The following is a 21,108-nucleotide window of genomic DNA, read 5'->3' as shown; positions in this document are numbered from 1 at the left end:
TGAGGTTAGTCCCCGGGATTCAGAAATCGGGGTCTAAACCCGATTGGGACGGCTTCTAAAGCCAAGTCAATCGCGAGGAATATTTAAGCCCTCGAAGCGTCGTTGAAATCCGTTTTCCTTCTTGTTCTCTTTATTTTTCCTTTACAATTTCAACTCAGTTTCATTCATTCTTTTTCTGTGCTTCCTGCCACTCTTTGGCCATTGCCAATCCGCAATATGGCTGCAACTACAGAGGGTAACCCCCGAAAGCGGCATCAAAATGGACAAGACTCTGTCACTTTTATAGATAAGCCTGAGTCAAAGTCAAATGACTTCGCCTTGGAACACCTTATCGGAGGATGGCAACCAGGCATGGACCCCAAGGTCGACTACTCCGGTCATTTCGAATTCGGTGGCTCACTGGGTTGCCTTGGCTTGATGATCGGTTTCCCAATGCTCATGTATTACATGTGGATTGGTGCTACATACTACAATGGAAAACTCCCACTTCCAGAAGCTGACCAGACATTCATGAGCTTTGTGAAGCATCTTGGTCATCTTGTCTACACTGGCGCCTTCCCTCACTTTCGTGCATGGCGTATCTACTGGACATACTTCCTTTTTGAAGCCGCCTGTTACTTATTCATGCCTGGCTTCACCTGCTACGGCAAGCCTCTGGCTCATCTTGGCGGGAAACAATTGAAGTATCATTGCTCTGCCTATACGAGCTTCTACTTCACTATCTTTGTCATGGCTGTCCTGCACGGCACTGGCTTATTTCCTATCTATACGTTCCTAGATGAATTTGGTCCTCTCATGTCTGTTGCCATTCTTACTGGCTATCTAAACAGTCTCATCACCTATATCCAGGCGTTTGTTCGTGGAACCCAGCACCGCATTACTGGCTACCCGATTTACGATTTCTTCATGGGTGCTGAGCTCAACCCTCGTCTCTTCGGAATCTTGGACTTCAAGATGCTGTACGAGGTCCGCATACCGTGGTTTATTCTTTTCGGACTCAGCTGCGCGGCCGCTACCCGTCAGTATGAGAGATACGGCTACGTCTCTGGTGAAGTCCTGTTCTTGGTCATGGCCCACTATACCTACGCCAACGCGTGCTCCAAAGGAGAACATCTTATCACTACTACCTGGGACATGTATCAGGAAAAGCTTGGATTCATGTTGACTTTCTGGAACCTCGCTGGTGTGCCCTTATCTTACTGTCACTGCACATTGTATCTGGCAAACCATGAGCCGTCCACTTATGCGTGGAGCAAACCCGCATTGGCTGCATTTTTCATCTCCTACCTGTTCGTCTACTGGGTCTGGGATACCGCCAATGGTCAGAAGAACTCCTTCCGCATGATGGAGCGAGGAACTTGGGTGAAGCGCAGGACCTTCCCACAACTCCCTTGGCAAGAGGTTCACAACCCAAAGACCATCGTGTCTGAGAAAGGTGACACCATTCTTGTCGATGGGTGGTACGGTTTAGCCCGCAAGGTCCACTATAGCTGCGATATGTTTTTCGCTATCTCTTGGGGCCTGATCACTGGCTTTGAGAGCCCGTTCCCTTGGTTCTACCCTGTCTTCTTCTGCATTATGATTATACACCGTACCATCCGGGATACCAACAAGTGCAGACACAAATATGGTGCTTCGTGGACGGAGTACGAGAGCCGGGTCCCTTATCTTTTCATTCCGGTTTGTTTCCCCTACAGATCAGATGAGAGACGGTTGCTAATTCTTGAATAGTATGTCATTTGATCGACATGTATGGAGAGTGAAGTCCACTTTGAAGTGAAAAACAAGTTGTTCAAGTGTAATTTTATTATGTTTAATTTATTAAAGGGCTTGGGACATTCGTGCATGAGGTCAGCCTATTATCACATTTTTCGTTCAGCTCTCGGGCCTGGAATCAGATACAGCGGCAGAATTACTGTGTCAATCATCTAGTGAGGTCGTATCGCCGTCTACATTTACGCCGGGATTCCCCTTATTGGCTCATTCGACGCCAAGATTGCTCATAATTTGATATTTTTGTACCGGGTCTTATCACCCAATGATAGCCTTGGAATAAGAAGCCACGTATTATGACAAAAAAGGCATCAACTTGGTGCCTACAACTAGTGCTACTTTGTTTGGATGAAATGTCATGCGCCTTCTTTTCCTCTCTTTCCTTCCTCTCTGCTCTGGCTAACACAAACTGCTTTCTCCCCTTCTCTGCTACACATCTTGTAGCACTTCATAAATCTCCTTCATTCCGGGTTCACCTCTAGATGGCTAGCTTGTATACAGAAAGAACCCCAGCAGCGGTCAGGAATGCTAAGGTATTGCACCTGATACTCCGTACACTTTACATGGAAGCTGACAATAGAATCAGGGCTTGCACCTCATAACCTGCTCCATTCCTAACGGAAAGAAAGTCCAGATTTTCCTTGAGGAGCTGAAGGATGTGTATGGAACCGAATGGACAACTTCTTTGATAGACATTGACACTGATGAGCAAAAGAAACCGTGGTTTCTAAGACTCAATCCAAATGGTAGAAAGAACAGGTCAGAGCATGAGACTGAATAGTTCTTCATATCTAACTCCATTATATAGGGAGGATCCCCGTTCTCATCGATAACACTGGACAACAACCTTTCCCCGTCATAGAATCATCAGCGGAGCTGCTCTATCTTGTGGAGACGGTGGACAAGAATCACCACTTCAGCTTTTTTGATGGCAAGGAAAAGTCTCAAATGATGCAGTGGCTTATCTTTTGGCATGCTTCTGTTCAGCCTAACCAAGGTCAATTGAACCACTTTGGAAGGTTTGCTTCAAAACAGATTCCTTGTAAGTAGAAGTCTATGATACTAACTTGGTACAGGTGTTGTCGAGCCAACAGCTTCATTCACTAATCAATCGGCAGATGCAATTGAGAGATTCAAGGCCGAGACACTCCGGGCTTACAACGTGATTGAGCTCCACCTCTCTGGACGACTGACCGGAGAGCCCCGAGAATATCTTGCTGGAAATGGATCTGGCAAGTTCAGTATTGCTGATATCAATGCATATCCATGGATTCGGGCGTGGAAACGTAGCAAGATCTCAGAAGAGGAGATGGAGAATTACCCACACTTGAGGGAATGGATAGACCGGGTTGGGTCCCGACCAGCTTTACAAAGGGGAATCAGTGATATATACGATGAAGAAGTTCATCCAGAATTACTTGTTAGCTCTGGTGATAATAAGGAGCATTGAGCGCTCACATTGTCTCAGCTTTCATTTGATGAAAATTGATGAAGAGTGTCACGTTCTAATGTTCCCGGTAAATAGTAGCGGTAAATTCAACGTTCTGACACTTCCGCAAAGTGTACCTTGCTTTTTGTTCATAGCTGTACCATTCTTCCTTTCACCACTGGTCGCGATTTAGGGGAGTCTACTCTGATATGGACTTAGTATGAAAGAACGCTTTATTTATTCCGTTTCAGCTTGCTCTGGGCTCCAGCGAGCATGAGTAGTGGCACCAGATAGACGGCAGATGTGAAGTTTTTGACAGGTGGTGGAGAACACTGCGCTCAAAAAAGGTTGGGTTCGGGGTGGCATATTAGTGAATGTGTTCTGATTTTCAGTATCGAGGTCCTCGTGTCTATATGATTACCTTGTAGATTTACATTAGTTGTGAATAAAATAGATTTATCAATCTGCCTTCCTCCCGGGATTTGGCTTGGTCCGGTGTCTGCGAGATTGATGCAATGTGCTGTATACCCAGAGCCCGCAGTCAAAGCCCGCACCCAAAGCCCGTATGGCATGATATCGCTGTAAATCAGATCCCGAACTAATCAACGCAAAACAACTTGCTAGTCTAGGTAAATGTGAAGACTGTGATACCTCAAAGATAAAGAGCAATCACCGACCCGGATACGGTGCTGCCCGGGTCTTATGATGCCGCTTATTTCTTATGTCGGGATTTGAGGATCATGATGTGATTCACAAAACCAAATGCCTTGATGGTGATGAGAAGTCTATAAATTGTTCATCTAAGTCTTCCAAAGATGAGTATCCTTCTGCGCAAACACAATCTTGCTTACCTACCTCTCAAACAACAACAATCTTCAATATGACTCCCGTTCTCAAGAAGTACAAGGCCGCAGCAGTCAATGCTGAGCCAGGCTGGTTCAACCTCGAGGAATCGGTCCGACGAACTATTCATTGGATTGATGAAGCAGGAGAGGCAGGATGCAAGTTCATTGCTTTTCCCGAGCTTTGTGAGTTCCCTTCGTTGAGATAGGTAAATCATCCTGCTTACAGGCAACAGGGATCCCGGGCTACCCCTACTGGGCCTGGAAAGTAAACTATCAGGAAAGCCTTCCGTTGCTCAAGAAGTATCGCGAGAACAGTCTGCCATCCGACTCGGACGAGATGCGACGCATCCGCCAGGCTGCCCGAAGCAACAAGATCTGGGTGTCCCTCGGATACTCTGAACTCGATCTTGCAAGTCTGTATACCACGCAGGTAATGATCAACCCAGCTGGAGAAATCATCAACCACCGCCGCAAGATCAGAGCCACCCATGTCGAACGCCTGGTCTTCGGTGATGGAACCGGTGATACCACCGAGTCGGTTATGGACACCGAGATTGGCCGCATCGGGCACCTGAACTGCTGGGAAAACATGAACCCCTTCATGAAGGCCTACGCAGCCTCCCTTGGAGAGCAGGTGCATGTTGCTGCCTGGCCTCTCTACCCCGGAAAGGAGACTCTCAAGTACCCGGACCCTTACACCAATATCGCCGAAGCCAACGCAGATGTAAGTTTTGCTTCTTAAGCCTTGTCGGTTTAAACATGGAATTGGATCTGATGACTGACAAGATGGCTCAGCTTGTCACTCCGGCCTACGCCATTGAAACTGGTACTTTCACCCTTGCGCCGTGGCAGACAATCACTCCTGAGGGTATCAAGCTCAACACGCCACCCGGGAAAGAGCTCGAAGATCCCAATATCTACAACGGAAACGGGCGAATCTTCGGACCCGATGGACAGAATCTCGTTCCCCACCCGGCAAAAGACTTCCAGGGTCTTCTATACGTCGATGTTAGTTGCCTTCGTTATTCTGTTGTTTACATGTGGATATCTAATCTCCCAACGAACAGATCGATCTCGATGAGGCTCACCTGACCAAGGCTCTGGCTGACTTTGTAAGTCATCTCCTAATCCCACAGATACATTTCAGGACTAACCTGTATAGGGCGGTCATTATATGCGCCCGGATCTAATTCGCTTGCTTGTCGACACTAACCGCAAGGACCTGGTTGTCCACGAAGACCGAGTGAACGGAGGTGTGGTGTACACCCGGACTATGGACCGCGTTGGACTATCCAAGCCCTTGGATAATCCGGCTGCTGAATCTGAGCAGGAGTAATAGATTCGATGAGCCGTGGGAGGACAAATTGGCCGCGATGGCTCACCTGGCTGCCGCTCTATAGTTCAACTTGCAAGATTCCTGTCTCTCCATAGACATCAATACCCTCCACTCTATAATCCATCCAATGGAAATTTGTTTACCGTGAATTTTTCAGAAGTATTGGAATTTTTACCGAGATCCATTATTCCGTTTCACTTGATCGGTTGAGGAGCGTCCTTTTATCCGTTAACTTTAATACTTAGGCTAATGAGCCTATATTGATTTTGAATGATCTGATAAAACGGCAGCCAAGGGCTAATAATGACAAAACGTAGCACAAAGCATCTGTGCTGGGGAATCATACACTGAGAGTTAAGAAAATATGGGGAACCGTCGGGAGATGTAAGCTGGCCTGGATCCATGCACCGGAGTGTACAGGATCAGATCAAAGCCTCAATTAAACCCTTGAAGCACGGGTAGTCTTGTCGTAGAAATCCAAAGTCATAGCTGCAAGGAAACAGGGAATATCTTTTCTCTCCTGCACCCAGAACTTCAACAAAGGTTTGATCTCCATCGCGAAAAGACTGTTATTGCCACCTGATAGCTTCATTGAGCCATTCTCACCATCAAAGAGAATAGAGTTCTCTTCGCCGTTGCCCATACTTCCTGGCCCACGAGAGTCGGAGGAGGCATTGGGATCACCATGTCGGTATTCCGGAGAAAGGTGGAACATGGATGTGACACGCACTCGACCATTGGGCAGGATATCAAGCTTATAGCCTAGCAGAGAGGCGACGGCTTCTCGGAACTCAGTGGCTTTGGCAGAGTAGATTTCCCTTAGGCGACGGTTACGTTTCTCCTTGTCTGCAACAACGCGCTCCATTTCCTGGATTTCGAGCTTCAGGGCCTCGAGCGTGCTAACAGGCGCAACTTTGACCCCAGCATTATTGCCACGTAGCTGGGCAAGAAGATCTCGGTTCTCTGCTTGAAGGGTCTTCAGCGTTGTCATTTTGATCTTCTCTGCTTCCGCGGTGGGATTGTCTCTTAGTTCAAGAACCCGAGTGCGGGACTTGGCTTTGAGTGATCTTAACTGTGATTTAGCAGCATCCAGCTCTTTCTTGGCAAGAGTCGTGGCCTGCTCGGATTTGGAGAGCGCCTCTTGTAGTTTGCGGTTCTTCCGTGTAAGCACAGCAAGGCGTTCACTTTCAGCCGCACTGTCCGCTGGCGACAGTGGACGCTTGGTGCCCCGAGGTTGTGGCTCTTCTGGAGGTGCCGCTTCTCGCTGGGAAAGCTCTTCATGGACTTTGTGGAGCTCATTGCGGTACTCATCAACCAGTTGCTGTAATTGAGCAATCTGGGCAGCCTTTTGTTCATCGAATTGACTTTGCTCAGCATTCATGGTCGTTTCTTCTTCGTCAAAGGTCTTGAGCTGTGCACGTAGATATTCGACCTCCTTAACGGCGAGAACGCGCTGTCGTTCTAAACGAGCCCGAGCCCGAGCGTCTGCCGCCGCGGGTGCACCTACAGAGGTGCTTGCGGTCGCGCGAGCTGTCTCTAACTCTTGCTTGAGTTTAAGCTTTTCATCCTCCAAGGTCTTGATCGCTTCATCTTTCTCAAGGAATTGGGCATCAACAGCACCAAGGCGGTCAATGAAGGTCGCTTTTTCAATTCGCTCCTGAACCAGGGCTTTGACAATTGCCTCGGGGGTATCGAACTCTGCAGGCTGGTCATTGTCCTCAAGAAGACTGGCCCATGACTGACGTTCGTCCTCCAAGACCTGCTTCTGAATCTGTAGAGTTTCGAACTCTGCCTCAACGCCCTTCATGAGTTGTAGTTGGTTCTCGAGCGATCTCTTCTGCTCCTCAACAACCTGCACATTCTTTTGAACTTTTCGTAGGTGTTGTAACTCTGCCAGCTGGTCCCGATTTGCGATCTCCAACTCACGGAGGTGAGTAACTTGTTCAGTAAGCTCTCTCTTGAGAACAACAAGTGCCTCACCGTCGCTCCCTTCGGCCTTCAATCGAATATTTTCGGACTCGAGATCGGCAACTTCGGCTTCTCGTTGATTTAGCTTCTCTTGGGTTGCTTGCTGGGCAGCGCGAGCCTCAAGAAGATCATTTTGTAGTTCCTCGATTGTTTTCTGGAGGGAAACGCGGACCGTTTCTAACTCGCTAATCTGATATTTGGACTGACGTTCGTGGTCGGACGCTTGGGCTTGGGTTTCGGTAAGTTCTTCTTGAATCAATTGATTTTGATCTTGAAGATTTCTGGCCTTCCGCTCCAGGCTGGCTTTCTCATTCAGGGCCTGTTCCTGGGTGTCCTTCAGTTCCTTCGCCAAAGCCTCGGTTTTATGGGTAGCACGGTTGCTTGCGGTCTCGGCAGCCTATGAACCTGCTGTTAGCTAAGAAAAGGCAGCAATCAACATGAGAGACTCCTTGCCTGTGCCCTTTTAAAATCGGCATCTGCTTTCAACTGTAGGTCCCGAGTCTCTTTCTCGAATCGAAGGGTTTGTAGATCTCGCTCCTGCTTGATATTTTCCAATTCATATCGAAGAGTGCTCACTTGCACGCGCAATTCGTCCTTTTCCACATCTGCATTACGATCTCAGTTTCTCTTTGACCTTCACTTCCCAATCGAGTACTCTCTTACCATGTGCTGGGGGAGGTGGAGGCGGAGGATGAACAGAGCGAACAGATTGGCCCATGTAGCTTTGTCCTAGAGTGCTTTGTCCAAAAACACTTCTTCTTGAGCTAGACGGGCCTGTTGGGGTGGAAGGAGAGGCAAAGCCAGCAATGAGCTGCGATGCCGGGCGCGTGTTTTCGCCGGGCTCCATGATGTGCTTAGTAGAAAGGATTATTAGTCAAGCTTCCAAAGGCGTACAGACAAACTCACCTAATTAGCCAGCATAGAGACTCAGAACACAACCCAATTCAATTATAAGGGAGATTATAATCATCCAAGGAACGGACTTGGTTGATCCAGTTGCGCGGGCAGTTGTTTGGGACTTAGTCAGCGGGGAGCTACCGCATTGGGTTTAGGGCCAAAATTTTAAAGAAATTATTTCGAGTCCGATTTCTTCTCAAGCACACACCAAGCCCAATTCAATCTTCTCCACCAACCCCAACACTTTTACATATCCGACAAAATGGGCAAGGACCGTGTCGAAAAGAAGGAGAAGAAGGAAAAGAAGGAGAAGCGTGCCGACAAGGACGGTGTCGCTAAGGTGAAGAAGGAGAAGAAGGAAAAGAAGGATAAGACCGTTCTCGCCGATGCGGTAGAGAAGGAGCTCTCCTCTCAGGAGATGGAGGGTGTTGAGCAGGTTGCTACTCCCACCGAGGAGGTTGAGGGTGACGAGATGGCCATTGACCGTCCCACTGGCGCTCATGTGCCTTTCGCCAACCCTATGGTTGAGGACAAGAACGCCAAGAAGGTGCTCAAGAGCGTTAAGAAGGGTAAGATACCACAATTTTTACTTAAATATGTCCATTACCTGTCTGTGTTGAATTCTATTCAACCGCGAAAGAGTTTTTCCTCGTGCACAGTACCGAAGCGACTCTGAACGACGCAAGCGCAAACCCCGTGCGCTTACCGTGCAGACTTTTTAAAACTACTACTATCCATCCTGAATTTGAAGTTTCGCTAACCAGTTTGTCTCCGATGTAGCTGCTGTCAACAAGTCCCTCAAGCGCGGTGTTAAGGAAGTCGTCAAGGCCCTCCGCAAATCCCCCATTCCCGCCGCCAACGCCAAGGTCGAGATCCCAAGCGGTGTCGTTATTCTCGCTGCTGACATCTCCCCCATGGATGTTATCTCCCACATTCCCGTCCTGTGCGAGGACCACGGTATCCCCTACGTCTTCGTCACTTCCCGCGCCGAGCTCGGTGCCTCCGCCGCCACCAAGCGCCCTACCAGTGTGGTCATGGTGACTCCCAAGTCCGCCAAGAAGAGCAAGAAGGACCTCGAGGCCGACACCGACGGTGAGGACTTCGGCAAGGTATTTGAGGAGCTCGCCAAGCTGGCCGAGAAGGAGCTCAAGAAGGTCTCCGTTTAAAAGGATCGCTTGGATGTCTGTTTTCTCGTGTCTACCCACTATTAGCTGCTGGTGGGGTTCTCTTATTGTACAGGTTTATGTTCTGTGAAGGACCGTGCATGTCTTCGGGGGTCCGGCCTTGGGTTTCTTTTTTATTCCATCTTTTTGCTCTATGCAGCTCGGCGTTTCTTCAACGGTGTATGAAAAGGCAGGAAAAGAATTTCAATGAGAAATCACCCCATAAATCATCTGTTCCTAGTAATTCAGTATGAGCTTTTAAGTGGGCCTAGAGTGCGGCTTAGATGGGTCCCCATGTGTTTCTCCTATGCGCGTGCCTAGGGCCCAGGCCTCAACCTCCACCTTGATCCCTTCTACAGTATGCCTTTTGGGGACGATAATACATGTACCAGGGCGGCTGTATGTCGTACAGATTGACGATTGTCTGATAAGAAAACCTTATGCAGGACGTCCATTAGCCGGAAAATATCAAAAGTTACACTCAATTCAACTTGGCTATTAGTGACAGTGTGCGCAGTAGCACAAGAGAAACATCGACACAATTCACCAAGCACAACGCAAATCCAAGGGCTCCAAAGTGCTAGTGCAGGTCTAGACGATTGGCCTTGCGGCCTTGCATCATATCCGAACTATCAAGAAATGGCGTTTGTCATTCCACGACGATCAATCTGATCAATCCCTTCACCCCTCATAATCTCCACATTAAATCTTCAACAAGGGGTTCAAACCACATACCTTGATTCAGCAGAATCAAACGTAGCCAACCATCGCTTAAATTTCTCGGGAGATACAATACGTTCAGGGCCTCGGATTCGCTTACATGCGTCCCTGGCTTGGATTCTCGTGAGGGGTCTCTGGTCGTACGCGGAGCCTATGACAGGTTTGAGGGCCCTTGCGGATCGTTTCTTTGCTTTTTTAACCCTACCGACCTCCGAATCAAAGTGTGTTAAAAGAACGTTGCTGCCCGGTGTCGTATGTCAAATTCTCTTTCTTTCCAGGGTCGTGTGCTCCGTGCCAGGCACTTTCAATAATACGATCTCGACTCGTCTAATTACACTCCTCACAAACATCACATTCCCGCCTTTTAACTAAGAAAATGCTCAAGTTTCACCCACTATACTGGTCTCTTCTTGCGTTGGTCTTGGCGATGGTTCATCCGGCCGCATCTCATCCTATCCGAACGTCCAAATGGATCAAAACGACCCAACTCGAAGATCGGGACAATCGCGGCGTCTGGAAAGTCTTTGAGAAACCTGAAAAATACTCTTTACCTGAATTACCTCAAGCTAGATTCAGTCAGGTGAGTGGACTATACTCGATTTGACAAGTCGAATCGTGTCCAGTTAACGAACTATATATATACAGCCGGAATCCCCATCAAAATTACAACATGACACAGATCTTGAGCGCGGACAATCTGGTCGCCTCTACAAACGAGATACATCCTCAGATAAATCAATCATCTCGGTCTTAATACCCAACCCACCCATCTCAGAACGACTAAACCAACACTGGAAACACCCACAAGCCGAGCACTACGAATATCCGTGGAAACCTGCCACTCCCACAAAACATTATGGAGAAGTACTGGGACATACCAAGGCGAAGACAGGAGCGACTGCATACCACAGACAGGAAGTCGAATCTTCTCCGTCCTCGTTACAACTTTCATCTGGGGATTATATCTCGTTTTTTTCATATCGGATTTCTTTTCCGTTCCTCAAGTTCACGCCGGTATCTTTTACCCAAATTCCCCTTCCGGGAATTTTCACCACTATCATGGTTCTACTCGCCTTGGTTTGGATTGCAATTTTGACCATTGGATTGGTGGAGGTGGGAAACTACATATGGAATCGGGGACGCGTTGCTCCGCTTGTGGGCGAAAATGAGGTGGAAAGTGACGACTCGACGAGCAGGTCAGTGGAATTGGTGAAGAACTCTTCTCAAGTTCTTGTTATTCCGAGGATTCCTATGCACGAAACTGTCAGATACCCGGATGAGGATGATGAGCTGCTATCGAGTAGTTCTGAATGTGACTCGGAATTCGAATCTGAGACGAACTACCGCTTGCCGTGATTTCTGATTGACAGACTTCGCTGAGAAAGAGCAAACCTCATATCGGATGTACATACTTCTCTATACAATACTGAATGGAACAATTTCTAGTTGTAATGGCTTTTGAAATTTCGTGAGAATCTAATATACATGAATATCAAACCATCCACGATTCATCATAACCCCAGCCACAGGCTAGAATTCAAAATAACATAATCGCTTGCTCGCTCGACATTGATAATATAAAGTCCAATAATGTCATAAAAATTAAGCCTAAAGAGATTAAGGACTTAAGGCTTAAGCACGCTGATCCGTCTCCAAAGCATCGAATGAAGTCTCAGTGTTCACGCCCTTCTGGCGGGGAACCCCAGCATCGGGTGCACTCTTAGCGTTAGTGCGCTGGAACTTATTAATGGCAGCACGAGCGGGGTCTTGCTCGGAACCAATCTCGGAGTCGAAGCTGGCATTTTTGTCATCAGACGAGAATCCACCTTCGTGAATGTTACGGCCATCAGGCTTCGAGTGCTGGTATCCATCTGTCACATCGGCGACGTAAGATGGAGCCTGGCCGGCATTGTGCTTGCTGCTACCGCTAGCGTGGGCCTGGCTACCGGAGTTGATGCCCATATCCTGCTTCGCGGCGGTGGGACCACCGGTGTAGCCGCTGGTGGCAAGGTGAGCGCCTGGGAAGTTTCCTTGACCACCTAGAGCCTCGGGGTACTTCTCCTGAGCCTCGCGGTCCTCACGGAGACCACCGACCGGGGCAGAGGGGAGGGTTGTGGAAGCGGAGTTGGTGTTCTTAAGTTGGGATGCAGAGACGTCATCTGGCTGAGCGCCGCGGTTTTGGCTGAATCCACCGCCTGAGCGGGCTGACTCGGCTGCAAGAGAGCCGGTAGGGACAGGGCCGGCGGGCTCTTCGATAGGTTGCTGAGAGGCAAGGGGGTCGGTGGTGACCTTGGTGCTGCGGGTGCCGGGAGCAATGGGAGTTCCTTGGAGATCCATTTTGATTGTAGATGTGAAGTGGAAAAGATTTGTTGTGAGGGTGTTGTTTAATTCAGAGAATCGTACGAGAAGTAATTGAATAATTTAAATTTCTGGAGCTAGACACGCGACCAGCCAAACTATATAGTATTTGCCTCAAGCCCTTAAGGCTAAGACTGCACGGCGATATCATACAAATCAGAGGAGGTGATGTCACACTTACGATCACAAGAAGGGATACCTGCCCTGTCTTACCCAGGTAAGTAACGTCAGCTATTCTTTGGTCAAGATGATGTGGCGGATTGGGGCATCGAGACAAGGGACAGTGGAGCTATGCATGTCACTCTGTCCTGCTTCTGGAAGTCGAGCTTGTTATCAGTGTTTTCGCAGAGGGTCTAGTCTCCACACGCTTATTTCATCGTGGAGTCGTGAGTTCATCGGGTTCCCCGGTGCGTTGTGAGAAAAACTGGGCAGAAATGATATTAAGTTGGAGATTGACGTCAAGGACAGTCCATTCCTGAACAAACGCTGCAAACATCGACTTTACCTTGTTAGGGATTCCGGACTTGCGTTTCAATTGTTTTGCGGAGACACATGTTCAAATGTTATTTTTATTTTTTAATTGGAAACACGAAGTAGGCTCTCATTGTCAACTGGCTCGATTAATTTGAAGTGCCAAATCCATAAACGGAGGTCCTGGTTTCACGCCCTTGACGGCGAAGCCGCAACTTTAAAAGTGTATAAATCATGAAGAAATTCGGTCTTGGAGAGCGTGCCGACCTGAAATGCAATTTACGTGGATACTGGATGAGTTGAGTTTCAATCAATTGAGAATCTTACGAGTGCATCTACTAAAAATAAGACAATGTAATCGCTATGGAATTCATTCATCTACCCATGGCTCGTAAAATGGCTATCATACAAAATGGATCCCGAAGTCCATGCAAAATTTCTTAGCGAGAAGTAGCATCCGAAGGCAAGTGATCAAGACCCTCAACTGCCTGACGACCAGCCTTGCCAGGAGCAGTGTTCTTGTGCAATTCGCTGCCGTCAACACGGGCACTGCTCTGAGCAGTAGTGGAACCCTCCAGGCCGCTGTTAGGGTCGTACGAGATAGGACCCGAGCGACCACCAGAGCCAACGTTCACGGTGCGCTGGTCGGCTGATTGCCAATCACTAGCGGTTGGGGGCTGCTCGGGTAGAGGCAAGTTGGACTGAGCCTCGTCGATCTGCTTGGGCTTGTCGGTGTTCTTGTCGACGACAGACTGCAAATAGATAAATAATTAGTTCAAGCGTCATTTGGAGTAGAGCTTTAAGAGTTAGATCTTACCTTCAAAATGGAAACATCAGAGTCGGCAGGGACAGTGCCACCGTGGTTTTTGGCGACCCTGGATTCATCCTTGCGGAGGTCCTCGCGGGTTGTGTGGAAAGTAGCGTCAGACATGGTTGTGAATTTGGAGGTAAAATCGGTGGTTTTGAAGTTGTGAGTTGAGGAAGAAGTAGTATTTAAAGAACTGGGAAGAAAGTTGAAGTGATTGATGTATGCACTCAGTGACTACGGCGATTCTTATAGGCGGAATCTGAGTCTGTGACGTTTATTTCTGGAATGACGACATAATAGCAGTCTCCGCCATGGATGCCATCAATCTCCACTAAAACCAGCATGGAGTAGCAAATCGTACCCTGGTAACTTGCTGAGACTGTCACATCTGGTTCCTGAGGGGCATGGTACGTAGGATGACCAAGCTCGTCGACCTTGGACTAGCGTCATGGCACAGGGCTACTGGTGGCGAGGCCATTCGACAGTGGGTCCTGGACTGCATGTCGCATTTCCCTGATCGACATATATTACCCTGCAATCATAGCTGGATATACCAGGAAAATGAGATTCTAATTTGTTCCATAAAGAGCTCCGGTATAACTGTGAGGGTTTTGCCATGTCATGGCCCCGCTATACTGAAGCGCTATTTATTGAGTCAATGCTCGATCCATGTCGATCAGTCTGATCAGCGGTCCAGATCAAGCCAGCGTAAAAGTTGATCAAGTTTGGTCAATTAATGCCGCTGAGGCTTTACATCGCATGTGTCGTAATCTTTCTAGAAATCGAATACTGTAGTCTAAGGGGCTAGCATCATCCGGTTTCCCTCCTGAGAACTGTAATGTGTTTTCGGTGTGAGCTACCAAGGAGGGTTGAGGAGGTTGGTTTGTCCTGTGCACTTGTCCCACACTTGGCATACTCGGCGAGAAGTTTCCAATTGCAAATACCTTTTGAGGTTGGCTTGTTTATAGAAACGAAATGAAGCTCAATCTTCAACGCTTAGATAATCACTAAACCAGTTGACCATGCCACCGCCTTCCACTGTGGGCTGGCAGAAAATGTTGCTTATCGCAACCGATTGTGCGTGTAGAGAGATCGCGAAGGATTAGTCTTTGATTCATAGCGACTGAATATCTACTAGAATGCCTCGGGATCCATTGATCGGACTGGTGGGCAAGGTTCGCGACCCAGATCTTCCCCTTCACGAGACCCCGCTAACGATGAGGGGCAGCCATCAAGTGGTAAATCCACGACCTTGAATAGTTTGACCGATGCGACATCCAAAGTCGGTAAGTGTATCGCTACATATTGTCTCGTTCTATCTTGCTAACCAAATTTTTTTCAACAGGTAACTTTCCGTACGTCTATTATGCAATGAACCATCGCTTATCGACGCGCTAACGGCTGACCCGCCAGCTTTACCACCATTGATCCCCAGCGAGCTATCGGATACCTTCAAATCGAATGCGCTTGTCTGCGACATGGCGTCTCAGATAGATGTGCGCCGAACTACGGTGGCTGTCACGAGGGTCGGCGCTCCGTCCCCATTGAGTTACTAGATGTAGCTGGACTTGTCCCAGGCGCACACCAGGGCCGGGGATTGGGAAATAAGTTCTTGGATGATTTGCGACATGCGGATGCCTTAATTCACGTGGTGGATGTGAGTGGTACTACTGATGCCGAGGGGAAGGCAACGCGCGGATACGATCCCTCGGTGGACATTGAGTGGCTCCGAGGTGAGATTGTACGGTGGGTGCTGGGCAATTTGATGGAGAAATGGTAAGTCAATTTAATTCAGAACTAGAAATGTGCATGGTGCTGACGATTGAATTATAGGGGCTCGATCAGACGGAGACATGTCGCAATTAGTTCGTGAAACCCTTTCCTATTCTGTGAATACGCCATTGACATGCACAACAGAGGGTAACCCCGTCGACACATTACAAGGCCAATTCTCAGGATACGGCAGTACCTCATCAATTGTGGCACGGTGCCTTGACAAGCTTAACTTGAAAGAGCCTCTTGAGCAATGGTCAGATGAGACCGTCCAGGTTGTGGTTGAGGCTTTCATTGATGAAAAGTTCCCCACGGTGTTCGCACTGAACAAGATCGACCACCCAGATGCGGATAAAGTGAGTTGAGAAAAGCAAAAGACATGATACTATACTGACTCGAAATAGAATGTTAGCAAGATTGCTAAGATGCAAGATCCCCAAAGCATTGTACTTTGCTCCGCCATATCAGAAGTCTTCCTCCGGCGACTTGCCAAACAGGAGTACATCAAGTATGTTGAAGGCAGTGAGTTTGTGGATACACGGGAAGACTTGATTGAAATGGGTGACCCGGATGGAGGAGGATTGAAGGAGATGGACGAGAAGTTAAAGAGGTAAGTTAGCCCGCTGAAAACGCCACTACCCTCCTGCTAAGTACGATTCCAAATAGCCGCGTGGAAAACTTGAAAGACATGGTGCTATACCGCTTTGGATCAACAGGTGTGGTTCAATGTCTTTCTCGAGCGGCGGCGTTGCTCGGTCTGGTGCCCATTTTCCCTGTACGAAATGTCGCAACTTTCGGCTCGGGGAATGGAAGCGCAGTTTTCCGCGATTGCGTGTTGGTCAAGAAGTGAGTGACTCCGATGAACTGACTCACCCAGCTTCTAACATACCGCAGAAACAGTACAGTGGGAGATGTCGCCCGAAAAGTCATGGGCGATGTACCTATTTCCTACATTGAGGGAATTGGAGGCACTCGAGTGTCCGAGGATGACATGGTAGCAGTTGGCAAAAACGATGTGAGATTTCATGACCCACTATTCACATATCAGAAGCTAATATGCGAAACCAGATCTTGACATTCAAAGTCGGCCGGTAAACCATAACTACTCCTATGTACAGTCTCGTGGAGTCACGTTAGCAATGGATACACTCCGCCACAATGCGATATTGAACACCGATTTTAAGAAGACAAAGTAGAATCCAGCCCTCTTCCCAAAACATCCGATAGTGTTATTAAACAACGGGTTCGCGCAATCAATGGCCCTTCTGCGTGATGAGATCAAATCAGCATTCATGAACTCAAGCGAAGACTCAAGTCTCAATCTGTTCTCACCTGCGCTCGTTCATCGTTCATCCCAATGACGGGTTCCGGAGCTGCAGGATGCTCTGCCTTGGCTTTTTTACCACCCTCAGTCCCGCCTCTCTGAGTCATGCCCTGGGACTTCGTCTTGTCTGCAATCCCCTCACTCTGCTCTCTTTCTTTCATGCCAGAAGCGGATGCGTCCGAATTGATGTCATGTGTATCTCCTTTCTTAGATCTCTCGGTGGCGTGGTCGTCTTTTGAGGCCCCTTTCCACTGCTTTGTGATAGATTCATGTCGGACGCCACCGGAGGCAAAAAAGTTGGCTGGGCCATCGATTTCTTCAGTAAAATAGAAGGCCGAGAGCGGCTGATAATACTGTCCAGCTTCATGGTGGATATGGGGTGATTTCCTAGTCTTTCGATGTTGTGAAACTGTGTAAAAAAGATCAGATGAGCTACCTGCCATGTTTCTTATAGCCGCTCGCGAAACCCTGCATCACCTTCAAAGGTTAAAGTTATGACGTTGTCATGACCCATGACCTGTGCTTATCGATAAGAGATCACCCACCTTGTTCAACGTCTATATAGACACATTTGTATTGAGAAACACACGGGAAATTACAATTCCCTCATCTGTTCTCTTCCATGCTCTAAGCTCAAAGAATTATGTTCTTTTGAGCACCTTTTCTGCTGCATGGATATCCATTCTGGACTTGACGAATATGGTGCTTACTAAGCGCACCGTTGCAGGTCCCGCGGTCCATTGAGCTCAAGCAGTTTCATCGATCGATACCTTCAAGAACAATTGAACTGGGATTCTATCCAATTACAGAATATGAGCTCATAAATTCTGGAACTTAACAGTATTTCTTTTACATATATTATCAACGCGCGGAAGGGTACACACCCCAACAAAACAGTCGCCGAACCAACACGATGAAGCGGGAATACCTTCCGCTGGACTCCTTACTAGCCTGGTTGAGGCTCAATGGCATCGTCACAAATGGTGTTGCAGTTCAAAAACTAGGCCCGGCTGGGTCAGAGATAGACAAGGGGAATGCAATCCTGGCAACGGCCGATAACACCAACAAGGATTCTGATGATCAACAGACCCTCCTCCAGATCCCACGGGACTTGGTGTTATCGTTAGAATCAGTGCACGACTATTCCAAATCTGACCGTGACCTTCGTGAGGTACTAGAGGCAGTGGGAGATTTCGGCAGGGTATGCACTACAGAACTTATCACTTGAAACAAGACCGTAGAGAACTGACAGGTAGCAGACACCGAGAGGCGCTATTTTGATTTTTCTGCTCCTTCAGATCACACACAGCAACTCGCAAAAGCCGCAACGTGTAGGGGTATCTAGTCCCTGGACCGAGTACATCAAATTTCTCCCGTCTTCATTCTCTTTGCCCACTTTCTGGTCGGAAGAGGAACGGGAATTGCTGAGAGGAACTTCTCTTGAGGCTGCGGTGGATGCTAAATGGAATTCACTCCAAAGGGAATATGAGTTCATCCATCAAGCTACTGAAGATATAGCCTGGTGCCAGCAATGCTGGTGGGCTGAAAGTCCGGACGGACTGACCTTCGAGGACTGGAGATATGTCGATGCGGCTTATCGATCTCGCATGTTGGATCTGCCGGGCAGTGGGCACTCGATGGTTCCGTGTGTTGATATGGTTAATCACGTTGCCGGTGCAGCAGTGACGGCCCAATATGACGCGGATTTCGATGGAAATGCAATTCTGAAGTTGCGTGATGGCAAAAGTTTGCAGAAAGGGGACGAGGTGACTATCTCGTGAGTCTCACTTTATTTGCAACCCCATGTTGACTCCTAGCACATACTGATTTATCAATTAGATATGGCGATAAGAAGCCTGCATCGGAGATGATCTTCTCCTACGGATTCCTAGACAATGATATGGCAGAAACGACTCAAATCATATTGGACATGAATTTCCCCGAGGATGATCCTCTTGGTATGGCTAAGAAAATGATCTGCAAAGACACTCCTGGAATCCGGGTTTCGGCCCCTCAGAATCCAGCTACAACTGATCTGACATCATCAAATGAGGCCGGGAAAATCATTTGGGACAGCCCACTGATCTGGTGGTCTAGCGTGAATGAAGAAGATGGACTTAAAATCGGCATTGCACAAACCACAGATGGAGGAAGGGAACTAGAGGCACACTGGAAGGGCGAAAGAATTCAATCGCCCGATCAGCTTCACCATTTCATCACAATCGACCCTTTAGTGGAAATTTTCCAACTCCGAGCTGTTGTTTTGGTGCTAGAGCGGCTGGAAGCACAAATCTCGCTTCTAAGTGAAATGACCCAGGTTTTGGACCATCTTCGCGAAAACCAGACTGCTCTGGATGGCATGTTCAGGCCTGATATTTTCGAAATGGTTTCTCGACTGCGGCAGCTTGAGGGGACTTTACTACAAAAGGCAGTTGAGGAGCTGACGCAACAGGTAAGCAGACCCTGAAACCACGTCCTAAAGCCGAGGGCCCACTATGATGATCTGCGCTAATGATCGAAATTAGAAAAATGAGTTGATAAAGTCGGAGACCGTTGCCAGCTACCTTGAGCAGGTCCAAGCAGAGGAAGTTGAGGATTTTTCATGAACTTAGCCATGACCATAGCTCCATTCTCACAGTCACCCACATTAGGGGTATACAGGAGGAATCATGAATTTCAATAACGAAAGCCAGGCGAACGGACCCCGCGAGATCTTACCCAGACTGAAGTCACATCTCCACTCTGAGAACCTATAGTCCGGGGACTAGTTGATGCGGAGAGCAAATGCCGTCAATACATCATAGGTAACAATAAACGCTAAATTGGGCACCGAGAGCCCACAGCTAGAACGCCATTCCAGATTATGACGTTCTTCACATGATTTCCCAGGCTTTAGGAGGCGAACATCGAAAATTTAGTATATACAGAGTTGAAACTGATGGTGTGGCTTTCATCGAGAAAGCCTGCCGTGTCTGCTACAATCCGATTGGCTGTTTTCGGACCGCATACTGTATAGCATTTAGGACCTACAGTAGTAGATAGATGGAAATAAATCAAGGTCTTGGGTTCCAAGAGAACGGACCTGCGTTTGGAGTATTCCCCGCATCCTTGTCCCTTGGTCCATCGAATGTTTGGGTCGGTACTTCATATAAACAGCAATCAATACCCGCGAACCTGGAAAGAACCCAGAAGATGAACAAAGAATGAGCAAGACCCTGAAGTCTCACACTCACATTGGTTCCCCGCAGCAAATGATCGCCCAATACTACGTGGGTCGGGTGGGTCCACCCAAACGGGTTCAAAACCCTCGTCGTTCTCTCGGCCAAAATTCGCAGATAACTCGTTCGAAGTCAACCATGGGTATCATTCCCCATGCTAGATTTTTCGGAAATCCATAATCCATGGCTCACACCATTCCAAGAGTCAGCTCTTTCCAGTTTCATGGTTATACAACCTCGGGATCTGGTAGATCATGCATGCGCCTGAACATCGTTACGGCGATCTCGCCACTTTCAGAATGGCTGGGCAAAACCTTACACCTAACGCGTAGTTAATACGAGTAAGGATGGGGGAATTGCGCCGAACTTCGGAGACGGGATACATGCATGTACATGCAAATGTAAATTGACCTGCTTGAGACACGGAGCTCCGACCACTGTATCATCGCCCCCTTTTTTGCGATTTTCTTCACTTATCATGCATATGGGGCTAACCAAGAGAGATCGACGGTGAACGTCAAATGTTACATGTGGTCGCGGGGTTTGCATCGGGACCCAATGACTGTCGAAAGGCAAAATGAACTTCGGATAAGGGCTTCGGAAGCCGTCAAGTGCTGTAAATGAGATCCGAGGAGGACCTTGAGTCACGAAACCACGGTGGAAATAGAGTTTCAACGGGATGAACTGGCACGTTCATTTGTCAAAATGCCTCAGTATTACAGAATTTCCCCATGTTCGTTCTCTGCCGGTACGGAATTGTGGAGTCCGGGGGAGCCTCGGGAGGATCGATCCCCAGCTGGATTTGCCAAACTTGATGGTCCAGTGAGACTGTACAGGTCAGATATAGAGAATGGACCTTGAAAACCTTGGGCGTAAGTGGAGAAATGCAGAAATCTGGGTAGGAAGGGAACGATTAACCTCTGCATGCGATACATGACGGTACCTGCAAACTCATGAAACGTGATTGGATGATTACAAAGGTCAGCAAGGGCCCACCTGACTCAGCATCTGCATCCTTTCCCCTC

General features: G+C 48.1%; 11 protein-coding genes across 11 annotated transcripts; 7 read left to right on the top strand and 4 right to left on the bottom strand.

The window, feature by feature from the left end:
- Positions 1–216: 216 nt before the first annotated feature.
- On the top strand, positions 217–1,743 carry N7484_002356 (ERG4/ERG24 ergosterol biosynthesis protein; the record flags this gene model as incomplete). Its single annotated transcript, XM_057112776.1, has 2 exons — positions 217–1,680; positions 1,732–1,743. The coding sequence occupies 2 exons, from the start codon at positions 217–219 to the stop codon at positions 1,741–1,743; spliced, it is 1,476 nt and encodes a 491-aa protein (XP_056977513.1).
- Positions 1,744–2,255: 512 nt separating this feature from the next.
- On the top strand, positions 2,256–3,223 carry N7484_002355 (glutathione S-transferase family protein; the record flags this gene model as incomplete). The annotated part of the gene is made up of 4 exons (XM_057112775.1): positions 2,256–2,306; positions 2,360–2,519; positions 2,582–2,815; positions 2,850–3,223. The coding sequence occupies 4 exons, from the start codon at positions 2,256–2,258 to the stop codon at positions 3,221–3,223; spliced, it is 819 nt and encodes a 272-aa protein (XP_056977512.1).
- An 859-nt stretch (positions 3,224–4,082) lies between these two features.
- On the top strand, positions 4,083–5,383 carry N7484_002354 (carbon-nitrogen hydrolase family protein; the record flags this gene model as incomplete). Its single annotated transcript, XM_057112774.1, has 5 exons — positions 4,083–4,230; positions 4,281–4,771; positions 4,843–5,055; positions 5,115–5,159; positions 5,210–5,383. 5 exons carry the CDS (start codon positions 4,083–4,085, stop codon positions 5,381–5,383), a joined length of 1,071 nt encoding a protein of 356 aa, XP_056977511.1.
- A 439-nt stretch (positions 5,384–5,822) lies between these two features.
- N7484_002353 (coiled-coil domain-containing protein MAD1) lies at positions 5,823–8,198 on the bottom strand (the record flags this gene model as incomplete). The annotated part of the gene is made up of 3 exons (XM_057112773.1): positions 5,823–7,748; positions 7,805–7,956; positions 8,015–8,198. The coding sequence occupies 3 exons, from the start codon at positions 8,196–8,198 to the stop codon at positions 5,823–5,825; spliced, it is 2,262 nt and encodes a 753-aa protein (XP_056977510.1).
- Positions 8,199–8,510: 312 nt separating this feature from the next.
- On the top strand, positions 8,511–9,414 carry N7484_002352 (40S ribosomal eS12 domain-containing protein; the record flags this gene model as incomplete). The annotated part of the gene is made up of 2 exons (XM_057112772.1): positions 8,511–8,817; positions 9,029–9,414. 2 exons carry the CDS (start codon positions 8,511–8,513, stop codon positions 9,412–9,414), a joined length of 693 nt encoding a protein of 230 aa, XP_056977509.1.
- A 1,093-nt stretch (positions 9,415–10,507) lies between these two features.
- N7484_002351 (uncharacterized protein) lies at positions 10,508–11,487 on the top strand (the record flags this gene model as incomplete). Its single annotated transcript, XM_057112771.1, has 2 exons — positions 10,508–10,711; positions 10,777–11,487. The coding sequence occupies 2 exons, from the start codon at positions 10,508–10,510 to the stop codon at positions 11,485–11,487; spliced, it is 915 nt and encodes a 304-aa protein (XP_056977508.1).
- Positions 11,488–11,763: 276 nt separating this feature from the next.
- On the bottom strand, positions 11,764–12,468 carry N7484_002350 (uncharacterized protein; the record flags this gene model as incomplete). The annotated part of the gene is made up of 1 exon (XM_057112770.1): positions 11,764–12,468. One exon carries the CDS (start codon positions 12,466–12,468, stop codon positions 11,764–11,766), a length of 705 nt encoding a protein of 234 aa, XP_056977507.1.
- A 932-nt stretch (positions 12,469–13,400) lies between these two features.
- N7484_002349 (uncharacterized protein) lies at positions 13,401–13,891 on the bottom strand (the record flags this gene model as incomplete). The annotated part of the gene is made up of 2 exons (XM_057112769.1): positions 13,401–13,712; positions 13,778–13,891. 2 exons carry the CDS (start codon positions 13,889–13,891, stop codon positions 13,401–13,403), a joined length of 426 nt encoding a protein of 141 aa, XP_056977506.1.
- Positions 13,892–14,907: 1,016 nt separating this feature from the next.
- Positions 14,908–16,636, top strand: N7484_002348 (Ygr210 GTPase family protein; the record flags this gene model as incomplete). Its single annotated transcript, XM_057112768.1, has 10 exons — positions 14,908–14,943; positions 14,997–15,054; positions 15,114–15,123; positions 15,182–15,544; positions 15,602–15,633; positions 15,686–15,897; positions 15,946–16,151; positions 16,208–16,387; positions 16,436–16,556; positions 16,610–16,636. 10 exons carry the CDS (start codon positions 14,908–14,910, stop codon positions 16,634–16,636), a joined length of 1,245 nt encoding a protein of 414 aa, XP_056977505.1.
- Positions 16,637–16,858: 222 nt separating this feature from the next.
- N7484_002347 (uncharacterized protein) lies at positions 16,859–17,308 on the bottom strand (the record flags this gene model as incomplete). Its single annotated transcript, XM_057112767.1, has 2 exons — positions 16,859–17,274; positions 17,302–17,308. The coding sequence occupies 2 exons, from the start codon at positions 17,306–17,308 to the stop codon at positions 16,859–16,861; spliced, it is 423 nt and encodes a 140-aa protein (XP_056977504.1).
- Positions 17,309–17,706: 398 nt separating this feature from the next.
- On the top strand, positions 17,707–19,471 carry N7484_002346 (SET domain-containing protein; the record flags this gene model as incomplete). Its single annotated transcript, XM_057112766.1, has 4 exons — positions 17,707–18,066; positions 18,125–18,642; positions 18,705–19,317; positions 19,391–19,471. Coding segments are annotated over 4 exons (1,572 nt in total), but the record flags the coding sequence as incomplete, so codon positions are not given.
- Positions 19,472–21,108: the final 1,637 nt, after the last annotated feature.

Source organism: Penicillium longicatenatum, assembly GCF_028827895.1.
Source record: "Penicillium longicatenatum strain IBT 33135 chromosome Unknown contig_1_segment0_segment0, whole genome shotgun sequence".
NCBI classification, from domain to species: domain Eukaryota; kingdom Fungi; phylum Ascomycota; class Eurotiomycetes; order Eurotiales; family Aspergillaceae; genus Penicillium; species Penicillium longicatenatum.
This window is presented reverse-complemented; position numbering and strand designations above follow the sequence as displayed.